The sequence below is a fragment of the Urocitellus parryii genome, chromosome 1, assembly GCF_045843805.1.
Source record: "Urocitellus parryii isolate mUroPar1 chromosome 1, mUroPar1.hap1, whole genome shotgun sequence".
Classification (NCBI taxonomy): domain Eukaryota; kingdom Metazoa; phylum Chordata; class Mammalia; order Rodentia; family Sciuridae; genus Urocitellus; species Urocitellus parryii.
In genome coordinates this window covers 156,187,272-156,206,333 of record NC_135531.1, presented here as the reverse complement: position 1 = coordinate 156,206,333, position 19,062 = coordinate 156,187,272, and the positions used below count along the sequence as shown (strand labels likewise).

The window sequence follows — 19,062 nt, the reverse complement described above, 5'->3', positions numbered from 1 at the left end:
CCCAATAGATCTGTGTTTTAAGGACCCTTCCAAGTGATTCCAATGCGTAGGTCTGAGGACCACCAGTTCACACATGGGAACTCACCGGAGAAGCAGCCAGTTGAGTTGCATCTTTTTTTTTTTTTTTTTTGGTATGGGGAAGGAACTCAGGAGCCCTCAACCACTGAGCCACATCCCCAGCCCTATTTTGTGTTTTATTTAGAGACAGGGTCTCACTGAGTTGCTTAGTGCCTCACTTTTTACTGAGGCTGGCTTTGAAATGGCAATCCTCCTGCCTCAGCCTCCTGAGCCGCTGGGATGACAGGCGTGTGCCATGGTGCCCGGCTTGAGCTGCATCTTGACGAAGGCGAGGAACTAGTATGAGCAGAGAAGAGGTGGCATGCCAGGCTGGGACAGCAGCAAAAACAAGAGGGCATCAGCCAGACAGGAAGATTAGCCTGGAGGGCGGGAAGCATCAGAAGCATCCCGGGTGGGGAGGACTGGGTCAGTGGACATGGAGAAGCAACTCGCCCGGTGGCCTCAGTGCTCCCTGGAGACGGGGCCTCCTGACATCTCTTCCTGGAACAAATGGCCCTGCTCCAAGCAGGAGGACAGAAAGCCGGGGGGGGGGGGGGGCGGGGGGCAGGGCCACCAGCAACCCAACAACCTCTTGCCTGGCAAAAAGCTTCTGGTGCTACACAGACCTGGGTGTGGGCAAGTGACCTGCCTCCTGCCCCAGCTCCCCCTCTGTGTGCCATGGACACCACAGGAGGCCCTCCTAGGCACTGCTGAGGGTTGGGACGGTGCTTGACCTGCTGAGCTGGACACAGACCTGTTGAGGAGGCGGGGCCAGCTTCCAGTGCAGCCAGGCCCCTGCAGAGCCTGGGCCTCCTGAGTGGAGCCCCCTCCCCAGCTGACCTTGGCCGTGGTGCTGTGGCTTAGTCAGGGGTAGGCTCACAGGAGGTGCTGGCAGCGTGCTGAGAGCGCTCCTGTCTGAGACGTGGCACAGGGGCATGCCAGGCTTCTCCATGGGAAGATCCCAGTGATGCGCATCCAGGAAACCCCGGCCTGGAGCCCCACGCCAGCTGGGGGACAATCTTCACTGCCCTTCAGCTCTCGGTTGTAAGGAGCCCCAGGCTCCAGAAATCCCACATTGAAGTAGTTTTGCTTCCAAATCCTTTTCTCTGAGGCAGCCCTGTTTTTGTCCCAGGCCAGATTAAGTATCCCTTCTCCAAAATGGTTGGAGCCAGAAATGTGTTAGATTTCAGACAGTTTTCAGATTGTGAAATATTGGCTTATACATAAGGAGCTATCTCGGGCATGGGTCTCAAGTCTAAATCCAAAATGCATTTCTATTTCATATACACCTTACTCAGCCCAAAGGTAATTCGTTGTTGTTGTTTGTTTGTTTGTTTTGTTTTGTTTGGTACTGGGAGTTGAACCCTGGGATACTTAACCACTGAGCCCCACCCCAACCCTTTTTATTTTTTATTTTGAGACAGGGTCTTACTAAGTGACTTAGGGCCTCACTAACCAAAGGTAATTTTTATTGCTCCTGTATTTTGACTGTGATGCATCACATGAGATCAGGTTTAGAAATTGCTGTTTTTGACATCAGTGAGTGCTCACAAATTTTCAGGTTTTGAAGTATTTTTGAGTTCTGTATTTTTTGATTAGGGAAGTTCAACCTATAGTATTCTCTTCCACTCTTCCATTGACTCAGAAAACACAACTAAGCACCTCATTTGGGACAGACGCAGGCCCAGAGTAGGAGACATGGAATCAGGCACACACAGGCCCAAGAGGAAGACACAACTCAGCACATTACACCCCCATGTTTCCAATCTGTGAATATTTCAATGAAATCAACAAAGGTGCATTAAAATATGTTGGAAATAATAATAATCTAGAGCTTATTGGTATAATAGCATTAATAATATTAGTGATAGCAATAATTTTAATGAATATTATCACAAATCATTTACCTATTACTTTTCTTAAAATATTAGAATTCTACAAATACAAATATGTGTTTCAAAGTTACCCTAAGGTGTTTGTTGCTCAGTGTAAATTGTCCAGGTGTTCCAGAAATGGGACTTTATGGGTTAAAGAAGCAGTAGTTACCTGGGGAGAAGCAAACAGGTGTCCCTGGAGACACCGCAGCATGCGGTGGGGACACTTCTGAAGAAGGAGCAGATACTTTTCTGGGACGGGGAAGGGTCCCTGGAGAGGAGGCAGTGTTCCAGAGGCTTCTCCACACTGAGGAGCATCTCCACAGACCAGGAGAAGCCCTGGGAGGGGGACGCCATCAGAGGATGAAGGGCACAGGATGAGGTGACAGCTGCAGAGGAGCTCACAAGGCCATTCCAGCCAATAGAATTGGATCTCCTCAGGGTGACTACAGTGACCTCTTGGCACCAGCCTGCCACCTCAGCCTTGGGGCGTGAGCCAGGGAGCCATGCCAGGGCTCACCCATGGAGTTGGCAGCTGCAGACTCCTACGGCCAGAGACGCCCATGAGCCAGGCCAGGGCAAGGGTGAGCAGCCAGCGGATTTACAGAGCTGGAGCAGCTGGCTTCCAGGGGCTCCCTCCTGCCGGTGCCTGCTTTGTTCGCCTGCCCAACTGTGGATTTAAGTCCTGCCTCTTCAGGTGGTGAAGGCACAAGACCGCAAAGACACAGGAAAGCCCACTTGAGCCCCTCCCTGCCCCAGAAGGGGACAGACTTCTCTGATGCTCAGAGCCAGACTTGTCAGAGGCAAGCTCACCCGTCTGCGAGGCCAGGGGCCCAGCAAGGAGCAGACGTGGGACTGTAGATGGGAGTGCACTAAGGAGCAGTGGAGACTGCGGCAGCCTGGAGGGGGCAGCCTCATGCGAGGGCAGATGACCTCAGCTTCAGCAGATGCGACCACTAAGGATTCTGAGCACCAGGAGGGGCTGGAAATTTGAGGTTTGTGTAAATATCCCAGTTTTTAAATGTTCGACTCTTTAAAAAACCAGTATATGCAAGCAAGCTCTGCCTGGTGTGGCACATGCTCCTAGAGCCGTAATTACCACCATTCCGTTTACTCTCAAGGCCTTCGTGGTCCTCAGCACAGGCCCCGGGCAAACCATCACTCCTCTTCAGGGGGATGAGAAGCCTACTGCTCAGAGGAGGCCAGTAAGTGGCAGAGTTGGGGTCAAACCCTGGATAGGTGTCCACCCAAGCCTGCTCTCCCTCCGTGCTGGGCCCAGAGCCAGAAGAAAGCATGACCTGTCCCTAGGGTACAGCAGTGGGGCTGGCTGCAGTGGGGCCGAAGTCTCAGGCTGCTGCCTAACTAAAGCCCAGGGACTCTGTTCCTGCGGGGCTCTGTCGCCACCTACTGGTCACACTCAGCATACAGGTAAGGGCCTCCAGCACCTGGAGGATTGACCACCCTCATAATCCCCTTCCTGGCACAGTGGCCTCAGGTCCCTTGGCTGGGAACATGGATTTAAGTCCTGCCTCTGCTGTTTCCACTGTAATATGGAGTATCTTAGTCTCTGGGCCTGGCGTCTCCCTTTTCCAAATGGAGGAAAAAGTGCGGCCCCACCTTGGGGTTGAGAGTGCTCAGGGAGAGAAGGCTAGTCCTGTGCTTTGCATAACAGCCGAGCTCCTGGCTCTACCACCCCGGCCCCACCACCTCTGGCCCCACCACCCCGACCCCACCAAGCCCTCAACACGTGCCCACCCACCATAGTTTTTAAGGCAGGAGAGGACCCACCGGCCACTCTGGCCTGTGGGCGTGCTCACCCCAGCCCCTGCAGGAGCCTTCCAGCCAGCTCTGCCACCTGCAGTCCTCTCCGTCCTGCACTTGATGCCAGTTCTGTCTGACTCAGTGGATGATGAGGAAGACTCTCAGGGCCCTGTCTTCTCCTGACATCCCTACATATGTCTCTAGGGGACCGATGACCAGGGCTTGGAACACAGTGTGGCCATTTCTTTTAAACCAAACACTAGGTTTTTGTTGTGTCTTTTCAATTTTTTTCTCTTCTTTGAAAGCAGCAAAGCCTTCTTCCCATTTATATTTTATCTTTAAGGCCAAGAATTCTGTATTTTTTTTTAAAGACAGAAATGAAACCAACCTGATTTGGAAGAGATGGTAAAGAATCAGAACTTCCAGCACAGTGCATCCCAGACCTCTGGAACCCACAGCTTGAAAAGCACTGGCTTTGGGCATGATAGGCGCCCCTGGTTCAGATGTGCCTGGAAGAAGGTGACCTGTCAACCCATGAGCATTTGTTGTTGTGGATGTGGCCATGAGAGCTTTGGGTTGCAATCAGTCCTCAGTTCCACCACTTTCAAGCATTGTGGTCTTGGTCAAGGTCTTTAGGTTCCATCTCTATATAATAGGGGGCCCACAAGAGTACCCCCCTCAGAGGTGGCGATAAACCAGTGAAATGATAGACTCTCAAATCCCCCATGGCCGTGGAGTTGAGAACCCAGCAGACAGGCTCTGTTAGGGTCCACCAAGCTGCGCTCCCAGTCTCTGCCACACCCAGACTTGGCTCCTCCACGCCCACATCATGGAGGGGGAAGTCACCATTTCCACGGTTCCTGAGAGCTTCTAAGGATCTTGCACTGCCCACTAAGGCCCAGTGAAAAACGAGTTCGAAACTCATTGTGTTCAAACAGAAACTGGGCTCACAGAAGTGGGAGGAGCCAGGGTGATAGATCCTCACCCCTGAGCATGAACTGGCAGGAGAAGGGGCCTGTCTGCAACTCCTCTGGAGAGCCAGGCTCTTGGGCCCTCGAGAGCCCAGCTCTTTGTCTGGGACAGGAGCTGGCAGCCATAGCTCCCTACTGCCGCAGCAACTGCCAAACCACTGTCTCCAGGAAGGTTGCCTTCGAGGCCACGCACAGGCCCTGGGCTGAGACCTCAGAAAGCAGAGAAGAGAGAAGGCTTGGAGCCAGCAGCCAGGAAGGAGCCAGTGGTGTGTGCTCAGCGCGGCTGTGTGTGTCCAGAATAGGAAAGAGCTGCCCTGCGCCCTAGACCTCGGCACCCAGGAAACACCAAGACTGCCTGCCTGCCCAGAGCCCCCAGGACAGGCGGCTGCCGGCGTCCATTCAGACATCTCTAGGGTAGGAGCCGCCATAGCTTCAGTCTTGAATGTCCTTCAAAGGTCCATGTGTTAATGACTTGGTCCCCGTCTGTGGCACTAATGGGAGGGTGTGGAACCTTTGGGGGAGGCCTAGAGGGAGGAAGTTAGGTCACGGGGGCGTGCCCCTTCCTCTTCTCTGCTTCCTGACCACAGTGAGGTGAGCAGGCCCCCTCTGCCACACTCTCCCGCCATGATGTCCTGTGCACCAGAGGCCTAAAGCAGCAGGGCCACTGGCCGGGGACAGAAACCTCTGAAAATAAGAGCCAAAGTCCATCTCTCCTTCCCTTAATGGATTGTCTCAGGTGTTTGTCACGGTGACTGAAGGCTCACACAAGAGCCAGCGTGCATTCAGGACGTCACTGAGAGATGGTCCAGGGTGTGTCTGCTTGCACATGTGGTTGCAGAGTGTGAGGGTCTGTGGTCCCTGCACACCTGCCGCCCCCTGTACACACTCACCAACTCTCTGAAGGATCCCGGGCTCAGCCTTGTCCTGGGCTCACAGCTTAGAGCAACTGGAGAAGCTTCTGGAATCAGGCAACTTCACCTCCAGGCAGCTGCCCAGCTTTCTATCAGAACCAGATTCCTGCTGGTCTCTCTCAGTCCCACTCTTCCCACCACTCCCCTGTGTCATGGATGTGTATAGATAAGCTGGCTATCTGATTTAGAGGAAAGACTGAGGCAGGAGGAATGTGAGCTCTGTGAGGGCAGGTGCCCTGTCCATCCTGCGCCTAGGACAGTGTGGCCTGCATGCACCCTCAAGTGGATGGACAGATGGATCATGGATGCATGATCAAGCAGAAGGGGGAGAGATGGGAGGGAGGGGAGGCGGTGGATGGGTGGAGAGGAGGGAGCATAGGCAGATAAATGGTGGGAAGATGAACAGATGCGAGAAGAGATCGCCCACTGCGTGGGTGGGTCCTGGGGTCCTGCATGTCTCCTCGGCCACCTCTTTCTTCCAAGAATCAGCACTAAGTAGGACCTCTATGTTTGCAGGCAATGATAGATTCTTGGTATAAATATTCTAAATAACACTGATAACCGCTCACATGGTCCCAGTAATTTACAGTCTGCAGAGCACGACCACGTCCTCCTCAGATTTGATCATCACAATAATTTTGAGAGGTTTTCCCCCCCACCTGCGTCTGAGGGAATCAGGGTGGTCTGTCTCCATGACTGCTTGACTAACCGTGTTGCCACCCGGCAGCAGGGATGAAATGGGCTCTGCTTTCCCCACTCCAGCCCAGCCTTGCCTGTCTTCCCTGGGTACATCCCACACACTCTCTCTCCAGCTGAAATTGCTAAATCTGGGTCACTCACTGAAACTGCCCACCTGAGAAATCAGTGCCACCCCTCCCTCGAACCCTCTTGTTGAAGGCTACAGGATTCCCCTGGGAGATTGCAAGGAAAGAGGGAGTGTGCACAGACCACCACACCTGGATGAGCAAGATTGGTCCACCCAGTGAGCCCTTGTGTTCAGGGAAGAAGGAGGTGGCACATCTCCAGAGTCTTGCCATCTACCATCGCTACTCCTTCCCAGCCCCGGGAACTCCCAGCAGAACCCTCAGCAGAACTCTGGAGTTAAAAGTTCTCCCTATGAATACTGTTCCTGGCATGTATTAGCTGGGTGACCTCTGACAGATCACCTAGCCCCTCTGGGCCTCAGTGTCTTTTCTGTGAAATAGGATATCTCGTATCCACTTCATAGAATTATCTCAACAGTCACATAATGGGAGTGAGCCACTTAGCACCATGCCTCACCATGCCCATAAGCCCTCCGTGAGTGCTTGTTGGCACCAGCAGAGGCTGGAAAAGGGGCGGAGGGTACCTTCATTCAAGTCCCTGCTGAACCACTTAGTAAGACCTTCAGGAAATTTCCATGAGCTTCCACCTTCTCATCTCTGTACTTGGGACAAAAATCTTAGCTGGCAGGGGTGTTGAGACACTTAACTTCCAAATGTGTGATGCATATCCCTGGAAGCCCATGAGATGAATTTAGGTGAAATGAAGACACACTACTGAAACATTGACTGTAAGAGAATGTATTTTGGATACTGGGAAAAAAAAAATTTAAATCACAGCCAAACTTTTTTCTTGAAAAATATTTCTTAGAACAGGGCTAACCTTACAGGCTTACTGGTATTTGAGGGGGAAATGGGGCCATCAAAGGCAAAATTTTGTCAAGTAAATAATGCCCGGGTGGTATGCAGGTGGCCTGAGGAAGGAGGTGCCGAGCTCTGTGAATGACAGAAAAAACACAAAGATTGCCAGGTGGAATAACTGCCCCTGGACAGGATCTCGTACTAGAAGGGAAATGCCACAAGGGCCCTGTTGGATCCTTTGGAAAATTAGATGCTCTGAGGTACAGTATGAATGTTAAGTGGTTCCCACGTTGATGACTATGCCATGCTTACATAAGAAAACATTCCTGTCCTTAGGGAGCACAGACTGAGCTATCTGGGGGTAAAGGCCTGTGGTGTGTGTATCTTCCCTTTAAATGATTCAGAAAAACTGTGTGTATGTGTGTAAAGAGAGATAAATAGGGATAATAGGAGAACCTGGGTAGTAAGTATTTTCTGTAATATATTTAAGTATTTAAGTATTTGGGGCGTATGTAATCTTGAAGCTATTTCCAAATAAAAAGTAAAACAAGATGCAAGTCATGCAGGCCAAGTTTGCAGCCCAATATTGGCTGTGGAAGGCCCTCACTGAACCTGTCTCTTTCCCTCTCTCCCCGCCCAGTGTGGAGACAGTGAATGATGGGCAGTTTCACAGTGTGGAGCTGGTGATGCTGAACCAGACCTTGAACCTGGTGGTGGACAAAGGAGCCCCCAAGAGCCTGGGCAAGCTCCAGAAGCAGCCTGCCGTGGGCATCAACAGCCCCCTCTACCTTGGAGGTAATGCCCCCTCCCCACCGTCTCCGGCACTCTGCTCCAGCGCTAGACCCAGACCTACCGCAGGGCTCCCCTGCTCCCCTCTCAGCACCCATACAAAGCCAGTCAGGGAGGACTTCCTGAAGGAGGCGACGACCTGGGCATTATAAAAAGCCACTAGAGCAGCTTGGTCAACACAGGGATCCCTGAGACTCCACCCAAGTCACCTCAGGGTGCTGGCCCAGGCCCACAGTATGCCCTGGGAACAGGCCATTCAGGTGCAGGGGACCAGGGAGTAAGCCTGACCCAGAGCCTCCCAGAAGGGACACCGGGCACAGCTTCCCCCCAGAGGAAGACAGCTGCTCCTCCCCCTCACCTGCTCCCCACCATCTCCTGCTCCCCCCTCACCTGCTCCCCCCACCTGCTCCCCCCTCACCTGCCCCCCCCACACCTGCTCCCCCCACCTGCCCCCCCCACCTGCTCCACTCATGGCCAAAACAACACTTCCAGCCTCAGGCCCAGCCACAGGCCCCCAGCAGGGGGTGGCGGGAAGTGGCGTGGAGCAGGAAAGAAGACCAAAGCAGACCTGGTGGGAAGCAAACCCGGCCTTTTCCCACTGTGCCTTTCAGACCCGGACAAGGGGGACAAAGCACAGAGGGTAGTAAAGGCCAGAGGACCTTGAACCCAGAGTTCCACTGGGCAGGTTGCTCCTCCGCATCTTCCTTCCTGCACTCTGGCTGGGCTGCCCTGGGTTCTCCCGCAGGGTCTGGAAGCCCTCAGGGTGACCTGGTACCACCCATCCCTTGCCTAAGCTGATGGTCCCTTTGATTGAGCCAGTGGTCCACATGGCAGTGCTGATCTCTGCCCCTTCATTTTTTCTAAGGAAGATCAAAATACAGGATTTTTGTGGGGTAGTTTCTATATTTAAGCATTGACAATAAATTCAAGTGCTGTTTTGTTTTTCTGGGAGGGGGGTTGGGGGGGTATTGGGGAACGAACACAGGGGCACTTAGCCACTGGGCCACATCTCCAGTCCTTTTTGGTTTTTATTTTGAGACAGGTCCTCCCTAAGTTGCTTAGGGCCTCACTGAGTTACTGAGGCTGGCTTTGAACTTGTGATCCTCCTGCCTCAGCCCCCCAAACCATTGGGATTTACAGGCACGCACCACTGTGCCTAGCTGAATTCAAGTTTCGCCCCCAGTGCAGGATCAAGAATGCAGGTCTTTCCCAGGATATGGCCCAGGTGTAGGCTATCATCTCAATCGGAATAGCAGAGGCCCTTAACTAAGAACGTGTGAAGGACATCTTCTCATTCAGTACTGGGTTGGGGCCTGGAAGTCCGGTGGGAGGAGGGGCTCAGGCTGTCCCTCTCCCCTCCCACAGGCATCCCCACCTCCACCGGCCTCTCGGCCTTGCGCCAGGGCGCGGACCGACCCCTGGGTGGCTTCCACGGCTGCATCCACGAGGTGCGTATCAACAACGAGCTGCAGGACTTCAAGGCCCTCCCGCCACAGTCCCCAGGGGTCTCACCGGGCTGCAAGTCCTGCACCGTGTGCCGGCATGGCCTGTGCCGCTCCGTGGAGAAGGACAGTGTGGTGTGTGAGTGCCACCCAGGCTGGACTGGCCCGCTGTGCGACCAAGAAGCCCGGGACCCCTGCCTTGGTCACAGGTCAGTGTCCTGACAGTCCCAGGCTCCCAGCATACATGCTGGCCCTGTCCCCACCTGAGGAGGGGGTACTGATGGAGGAATGTGGTCACGTGGTGGATAGTGCCATGACTGCTCATCAAGAGGCTGAGCTTGCGCATCCAGGCTGCAGGCCTCACTCAGAGACGTCAGCACAGAGCCTCACTCAAAACACAGGGCGCCAAGCCGCCTGTGACTCTGTCTGGAGATACCACCAGCTCCCGAGATGCCTCTTGTGATTAGAAAAAGGCACCCCTTTGGGTACATACAGCCCTTGAGCCATTGAAGGGCGAGTAGAACAAGGGTGAATTCAGCCCCAGGTGGCTGCCCCTCAGCCAGTGCCCTGGGTAAGGCCCCAGGTCTGCATGACCACACACAGCGCACGCCTGATGGGTTCTCATTATTACTCATTCAACAAACATTTATGGAAGGCCTACTATGTGCCAGGCCTATGCTTAATATAAGAGACCTGGTTTCCCAGTGTTATGAAATCTGATTCAACCAAAAATGCCTCCAGAGCCAAGACTGGTCATTTGTTGCCTAAACAAACTGGAAACAACATTTTGGATTAGAAAGAGGGATGGCTGTAAAGGGTTTGAACTTCCTGTGTTACTCTTGAGTGTGTACATTTGAATCTGAAATAGCATGAATCCTGGCTCTGAATGTCATCCCATTAGGGAAAATGATGCATTGTGGTTAAAAATGGAGTCCTCACCACCAGTCTTCCCACCTAGGAGACGTGGATGAGGCTCTCCTGGGAGCTGCAGAGGTGTGGTGGTTGTGGCAAAAGAGCTTACCTCCAAGCCTGCCACACAGCAAGGGGCCCTGCCCAGGGTACAGGTTAATATAGCTCTTGGTTGAAAAGCCTGGGCCCAGAGGTGTTTTGGATTTGGGGTATTCTCAGACTTTGGAATATTTACGCACGTATACAAGGACTGGCAGACATGTTGGGGGTGGGACCTGAGTCTAAATAAGAAATTCATTTGCTTCCTATATAGTGTGTACACATAGCCCTAAGGTAGTTTCAGTCAATATTTTTAGAGCACCTGCATTTTAACTGTGACCCATCCCACGGAGTCAGGGGTGCAGTTTTCCACTTGTGCTATCATGTTGGTGCTCAAAAGTTGTAGGCTTTCAAAGCCTACATGTGGGATTTCAGATTTTTGGATTAAGTATGCTCAACCTGTAGTGGCAGTAGTAATAGTGTTATCCTTTAAGGTGATAGAGCCATGGAAATGTTTACAAAAAGCTTACTTTCCTCCAAGCACTGTGTGTGTGTGTATGTGTGTGTGTGTGTGTGTGTGTGTGTGAGAGAGAGAGAGAGAGAGAGAGAGAGAGAGAGAGAGAGAGAAAGAGAGACTATTGGCAACTGAGCCTGTTGTCACAGCTGGTAAAGGACATTGGGGGAGGTTGCAGCTAGCCACTGGGACAGGGAGTTTGCAAAAAGACAGATGCTCGGCCACTGGGCTGGCAGAGGCAGACCATAGGGCCATGCCTCCCAGGCTGCACTCAGCTCGAGATCCCACAGTGCCGGATCCCTGGTCCCTGGCTGGGTTGGACAGGGAAGCTTCTGGCAGTTACCTGCTCTAGTTCCTACCTCCTCCTCCTCTCTGCCCCCAGCTGCAACCATGGAAAATGTGTGGCCACCGGAAGCTCATATGTGTGCAAGTGTGTCGAGGGCTATGGAGGGGCTTTGTGTGACCACAAGAACGACTCTGCCAATGCCTGCTCAGCCTTCAAGTGCCACCACGGGCAATGCCACATCTCAGACCAAGGGGAGCCCCACTGCCTGTGCCAGCCAGGCTTTAGTGGGGAGCACTGTGAGCGAGGTGAGTCTACTGTGCTCATGGGAAGAGCCCCGGGAGGGATGCAGGAGTCTGAGCTCGACTCCATGCCCAGAACATCTCAGTCTGGCTGTGCCATTCAGGTGACATGTGCCCTTGGTTCAGTCACACTCGAAGCCTCAAGACCCTCAACTTGAAAATTAGGGCAATTCTATAGCTTTCTGTATCAGATTCCTACTGCTATATAACAGATTGACTCCAAAACATAGCAGCTCCAACCATAGTATTTGTTTCTATCTCATATGGTTTGCGTGGGTCAGAAACTCAAAAAACGGTTTAGCTGGAATCGGCCAAGGTTGGATTTAGCACAGCAAGGGCTGTGGGTTTCCAGAAGCTGATCCAAGAAGCAAGACCTGCCTCCACTTTGGTGCATTTCCATTGTGCTGGTTGTTGGCAGGGGCCCTCAGTTTCTCCCTATGTGACATCTCTACCTGGGATACTTGAGGGCTCTCACAACAGGGAGGCTGGCTTCCTGCACAGGGGGAAAAAATCAAGAGAGCAAAGAGGAAGCCACAAAGCCTCAGTGTCCCCAACTCACCTTGAAAAGAACTTGCATCACCATTTCTGTATCATTTTGGTTCATGGGTCAAGGGCATCCACTAAGGAAGGGAAGTATATAGAGAATGTGGATACCAGGACGTGGTGGTCAGTGGGAGCTATTTTAGGTGTTGGTCACCATACTGCCTTGTCCAGTTGTTGGACTACATGAGCTGTAAAGTATGTGGTGCCTGTTACACTGCTAAGAATTCAGAAGCTGAACTACATAAACTAGTCTCATGAAAGTCTAGGCTAAGAGTCTGAACAGTTGGAGGCACCATAGTGGCCATGAGGAGGAAGGCCAAGCTCTGCCACTTGGAACTTTTGTGCTTTGAGCCGTACACATTACCTCTCTGGGTCACAATTCCTCATTTAGAAGTACAGATGACTCAGTGCCCCTGCATAGGTTTATTAGGAGGATGAAGTGAGAACATAGTGAAGACAGGATTAAAAGTTCAGACATTTGGGTGACATCAGCAAGTTGACTGCTTAGAGCTACCTAACAGATGCCTCCTCCAACACATAAAAGGACTCAAATAATGAATGAATAAAGAGCTACATTTTGACTAGAATGTCTAAGGGAGCGTTGTGGAGCATGGTGAGGGAGCTGGGGAGGAGCTGGTGACCAGAGAAACGCCAGCAGCATACAGAGTGGAGTGGAGCACCTTGCTCAGCCACCCCACTTCCCAGGTGGGCTCAGAACCAAGACTCCTACCAGCTGAGAACCAAGGGGCCCCCATTGACACCTATGGCCTGAGCTCCTACCACAGTGTGCCCTGGCCCAGGAGCCAGGAGGCACCACATCCCTCCATCCCTCATCATTTCTCACACTCACATAAATGATGGCAGCACTAGGACAGCAGCTGCTCAAGTCCAGGGGCAGTGTGGCAGCTGTGACCTTGGCACCTGGGCCCACAATGCATTCCTCATGACAGGGAGGCTAAGCCTGGTCTGGACGAGTTGCCACACTTGGCTCCTCAGCCAGAGAGCCAGCATTGTTCACTCAGTGACACCACACTTGTGCCATCACAACTCCTGCACTGAGACCAGAAGCACTCAGGCATCACAACACTGGTTATAGAAGAAAAAACTGCAGGGAGACCACACTGTGGCACCAGTCTAGGACCAAACCAAGACACCTGCCTAATTGACACCTAAGGGCTCATCTATGGAAGAAAGTCTTCCTCTACTTGAAAGAGTAGAGGAAGAGGTGACTGTTGAAAATTGAAAGAGGTGACTGTTCTACCTGATCACAGAAATCAATATAGGGACAAAAGAAATATGAAAAAGCAAGGAAACATGACACCTCAAAAGAAGCAGAATAATTCTTCCATAACTGACCACAAAGAAAAGATGGATGTATGAAAAAGAATAGGAAATAATGAGCCTAAGGAAGCTCAGTGAGCTATAAGGTAATACAGGAAGATAACTCAATGTAGTCAGAAAAACAGTTCATGATCTGATATAAAAATAGATATTAAAAGATTTGGAAATAAAAAATAAAACAGAAATCTTGAAACTGAACAATTAAGTGAATGAGATTAAAAATACATTGTAGAGTTTCAACAATAGACTATCTCAAGTGGAAGAAAAATCCTAAATTTAAAGATGGGTACTTTGAAACGAAGAAGAAGGAGGAGGAAGGGGAGGAGGAGGAGGAGGAGGAGGAGGAGGAGGAGGAGGAGGAGGAGGAGGAGAAGAAGAAGAAGAAGAAGAAGAAGAAGAAGAAGAAGAAGAAGAAGAAGAAGAAGAAGAAGAAGAAGAAGAAGAAGAAGAAGACAGCATACTCAACTTATGGGACACCATTAAGTAACAAATTACCACATTAGGGTAGTAAAAGAGGGAGGAAAGAGAAAGGCACAAAACACTTATTTGATGAAATAATAGCTGAAAATTTCCCAAGTCTTAGAAGAGATATGGACGTCCTGATTCAGGAAGCTCAAAGATCCACAAACAGATTCAACCCCAAAACTTCCTCTCCAGGCACATTGTGACCATGTGGTTACAGGTCAAAGAGTGAATTCTAGAAGCAGCAAGAGAAATGTGTCCAGTCACATGAGAGATTCCCCTGAGACTATCAGAAGATTTCTCAGCAGAAACTTTGGAATCTAGAGAAAAAAAAAATGGATGACCTGTTCAAGTGCTGAAAGAAAAAACACTGCCAGCCAAGAATACCATACCCAGCAACGCTATCCTTCTAAAATGGTGAAGAAATAAGGTCATTCCTAGACAAGGAAAAACTGAGGTCATTCCTTACCCCATCACATAATAAATGCTTTAAGGGAGGGCTTATGCTGGAAGTGGAAGGGCAGTAAGTACTATAATGAAAACATGAAAGTATAAAACTTAGTGATAGAGATAAACTTATAATCAAATTCAAAATATAGTGGTATACAAATCTTTCAAATTTCTATTATAAAGGTTTAAAGTCAAAATAGTCAAGGATAATGTGCCTAAAATGAGTTGTTATGGAATGCAAAATATAAAAATGTAGATTAAAGTAACAGCGATGTAAATTTTGAGGGATCAAGGAGAAAGAAGAGTATTTATATGTGACCAGAGTTGGGTTCAATGTAGTCTACTCTTACTGTGAAAGTCTTTGTGTTTACCTCTTGGTAACCACACACACACACACACACACACACACAATTATAATTGATACACAAATAAGAAAAAGGATCAAATTATAGAAATACAGAAAACCACAAAGGTGAACTAAAAAGAAAAGACAAAATAAGAAAAGATCTACAAACGACCAAGAGGTAAGAGTAAGCCCTTACCTAACAATAATAATCTTGAATATAAATGGATTAAATTTCCCAGTTAGAGTATACAGATGGTTTGGGGGTGTAACTCAGTGGAAAAGCACTTGCCTAGCATGCATGAGGTTGTGGGTTTGATCCCAAGCATTGCAAAAATAAAAGCAAAAGATTCAGAGTGACTGAAGGGATTTAAAACATAAGACCCCACTATATGCTACCTACTAGATGCTCACTTCCCTGTAAAGACAGAGAGTGAAGGGATGGGAAAGACATACCATGCAAAGGAAGCCAGAAGCAAGCAGGAGTAGCTATATTTCTATCAGATGAAACAGACTTTAATCAAGAGTTATTAAATGAGACAATGCCATTACATAATGATGAAGGGTCAATTAAGCAAGAGACTGTAACAACTGTAAATATACATGCACTCAGCACCAGAGCATATATAAAGCAAATATTAATAGATAGAAACAGAGCAATAAACTGCAATACAGGGTAGTAGGAGACCTCACTCTCATTAGCAGACAGATCATCCAGACAGAAAATCAACACAGGCAGACTAGAATTAAATTATACTACAGACCAAGTGAAACCAACAGATATTCACAAGTCATTTCATCCAACAGTAGAACACACAGTCTTCTCATCCGTGCATGGACATTATCCATAGCAGAGCGTGTGAGGTCACAAAACAAGTCTTAACAAGTTCAAGAAGACAGGTATGATATCAAGTGTCTTTCTACACCATAATAATACAAAACTAAAATAACCAGATCAACTTTGGAAATTTTATAAATACATGGAAATTAAACAACATGGTCCTGAGCAACCAATGGGTCAATGAAGAAATTAAAAGGGAAACTTTTAAACTTCTTTGGGACAAATGAAAATGGAAACATGTTATACCCAAGCCTATGGGACATAGGAAAATGGAAGTTTATAGCAATAAGTGCTTACATCCCAAAATAAGACCTCAAATAAATGAAAATCATGCCTCAAGCAATTCGAAAAACAAGAACAAACTAAACTTGAAGCTGGTCGGATAAAAATTAGAGACTACACAAGCAATGTAGAGACCAACAAAATGAAGAGCTAGTTCTTTGAAAACACTACAAAAACTGACAAGCCTTCAGCTAGACAAAGAAGAAAAGAAAACTCAAGAATCAGAGAAGAAAAAGGAGACATTACAACTGATACTACAGAACCACTAAGGGTCATCAGAGACTATCATGACTACACATAGACCACCTAGAAGACATGGATGAATTTCTGGACACAAGCTGCCAAGATTGAATCATGAAAAACCAGATCATCCAAACAGACCAAAAACAGTAAGGAAATTGAGCCAGTAATGAAAAGCTATCCCATCAAAATAAGGCTTCATGACTTCACTGCTAGGTTTGATCAAACACTAAAGAAGAACTAATGACACTTCTTCTCAAACTATTCTAGGAAATTGAAGAGGTCAGAATACTTCCAACTCGTTCACCAGGCCAGCACTTCCTTGAGATACAGACAAGGGACAAAAACCACAACGACAACAACCTCCCTCCCAGGGGAGGGAGCTCTTTCCCTTGTCCTCCATCTCTCTCCTCTCTCTCTTCCACCTGTTGGTCCTTGAGATGCCTGGCCACTGCCAAGTTCCTCTGCAGTCTCCGTCCAGTCCCCCTGTTGCCGTGGGTGGTCTGACCCATTCTCTTGAACACCCACCTAGTGGCACGAGGGAGTGGCCCCCTGGCTGCGGTGATTGGAGGTTTTTCTCCCACAGGGACCCTGAGAAGTCCTCTTCCCTGCCACCAGCATGCTATGTGGCAGCCGGCCCCCGTCACTAGAGAACTCTCACATGTCAAATCCAGAGGAACTACTATTCTCCAGCAAAACTGCCCATTTCTTCAACTTTATTAACTATTTTTAAATAACCACAGGAAAGTCCTCAGGGTAGTATGAACAGCTCCCATAGTCCCTGGCCCCAGCTGTCACATGTTGACACACGGTACTCTCCCTCCCCATCCCAGGTTGCTCACACTTGCACACACATGCACACCCATTGTCACTAGACTCTTTCTGAATCTTTAAACCACCTCATGATTTTACAGAATTATATGTATCTTAACACAGATCCATTCACCACCTTCAAATACCTGAAGCCTTAAAATGCAGAGGGCCCTTTCTCCTTCAGTCTCCTCTGATGCTCACAAGAGCTGTGAACTAGTAGGAAGAACAGGCAAACATGTCACCATCTTCCAGGCCAGGAAACTGGCTCAGGATGACCAGTGACTTGCCCAGGCTGTAAGGGGGAGGGTCCTGGTTCTGAGTCATTACTGCCTTCCTCAGCACCTGCTCCAGACATAGCTCAGTGTCATGGGAACGGGACAGGGCTGAAGGAGAAGAGCCAGGTCAGGGTTGAAGATTCAAGCAGACTAGGGTCCCCTGCCCAGCCCTCCTGTTAGTTCTAGGCCTTTGGGGAAATCTCGCCCCAAAGGCCTAGAACTAGATGGCCCTTTGCCTCATCAACTGTTACTCCTGTTCAGATCTGAACTCCCTCGTCATTTCCCAGAGAAGCCTCCCTGGGCCAGGGCAGGTTCCTTTGCCATATGCTCTTATATCAACGTGTCCCACCTCAGTTTCCCCTTACAGCTATATCCACTTAAGTGATCCTGTAATTCGTCTCTGCACTCTGGACCAGGGAGACAGGCACTGAGGTCGAGGGACCCGGGGCAGCCTGGAGATCTCCTGGCCCACCAGAGACCTCAGCTCCCACCCATCACTACAGAGCAGGGAGGCCTGCCCAGCCTCACCAGACTTTCTGGTTTTCAAAGAAGCCAGAAAGTCAAAGTCTTAAGTGAAATCTGGCTTTTAAAAAAAAAAAAATATTTTTTAGTTGTAGTTGGACACAATACCTTTATTTTATTTATATATTTTTATGTGGTGCTGAGGATAGAGCCCAGGGCCTCACACGTGCTAGGTGAGCACTCTACCACTGAGCCACAACTCCAGCCCAGAAATCTGGCTTGTTGAATGTTGGTAATTGGTTTAGTTGTTAAGCATGTGTCTGGGGACAGGATTTAGGCCACAGTCCACCAGTTGGCCTTTATCTAGTTTGGACTTGAAGTTCCTTGAAGGAAGGAACCAAGCTGCTTCCTCGTGTGCTTGAGGCTTGGTTGTACTTCCTACAGAGCCTGGCACAGAAAAGGCATTTAATATGGAGGGCTGCTGGGTGGGTGGGTAGGTGGATGGATGGACAGATGGCCGCATCAGCAGGTGGCAAGTGAAAGAATAAGTACACGTGGTCTTCAGACCACCGTGTTCCAGAACCACCCAGCTGGGAACCGCTTCTGGTCCTGCCAAGGCCCCGCAGTGTCCTGAACCACCTCTTCTGCCCTCTGCAGAGAACCCATGCCTGGGGGAGGTGGTCCGTGAGGCCATCCGCCGCCAGAAAGGCTACGCATCCTGTGCCACAGCCTCCAAGGTGCCCATCATGGAATGTCACGGGGGCTGCGGGTCCCAGTGCTGCCAGCCCATCCGCAGCAAGCGGCGGAAATACGTCTTCCAGTGCACAGACGGCTCCTCGTTCGTGGAGGAGGTGGAGAGACACTTGGAGTGTGGCTGCCACCCGTGTTCCTGAGCCCCGCCTGCTGCCTCTCAGACTCCAGCTCGTGGGGTCAGGGACAGCCACGGGCCCCTGTAGATTTTGGAATGAAGGAGAGGAAGCAAAAGAAGAAGAGAATATTAAGTATATTGTAAAATAAACAAAAAAATAGAACTTATTTTTATTATGGAAAGTGACTATTTTCATCTTTTATTATATAAATCTATCACGCCGTCTGAGTATATGTACTATATCGTGAGTTATTTTTACCGAGGTTTGTTTTGTGTTGTGTATTTGTTGTGTTTTTATAAACAGCTGTTTAAAATTTTAAGATTAAAAAAAGACTAATAAAAATGTTTTAAACAAAAGGATAAGAATAATGAAACGAGAGCCGGCCTGAGGAAGAAAGAGGAGCCTTTGTTTGTTTCCCAAGCACTCTCTGCCCTGCCCGCAGGGACCAGGACCTGCTTACCTGCTCAGGAAGTGAGCAAGGGGAAGAGAGAGGAAGGACTGTTCTTTGTTTCTTGGTCTTAACTCTTTCTTTTCTCTTCCTAAACACGCTTGCAGCTTTTAACAGCCCAGGTTGTCTATGCCCAAGATGCCCATCTCTTCCCAGAAAAGCTTCGGGAGGTCTGGCTGACTGCCCATCTGCCCTGGGGGCTGCGGGGTCTGAGCCCAC

General features: G+C 49.6%; 1 protein-coding gene across 1 annotated transcript in view; it reads left to right on the top strand.

Annotated features, from left to right (window-relative positions):
* Slit3 (slit guidance ligand 3) overlaps window positions 1–18,706 on the top strand; it is a 562,044-nt gene extending 543,338 nt beyond the window's left edge. The window contains exons 33-36 of the mRNA XM_077797769.1: window positions 7,837–7,991; window positions 9,351–9,636; window positions 11,272–11,480; window positions 18,184–18,706. Coding sequence (XP_077653895.1) covers window positions 7,837–7,991; window positions 9,351–9,636; window positions 11,272–11,480; window positions 18,184–18,419 — 886 coding nt within the window. The 3' untranslated portion in view covers window positions 18,420–18,706. The remainder of the gene's footprint in view (window positions 1–7,836; window positions 7,992–9,350; window positions 9,637–11,271; window positions 11,481–18,183) is intronic.
* Window positions 18,707–19,062: the final 356 nt, after the last annotated feature.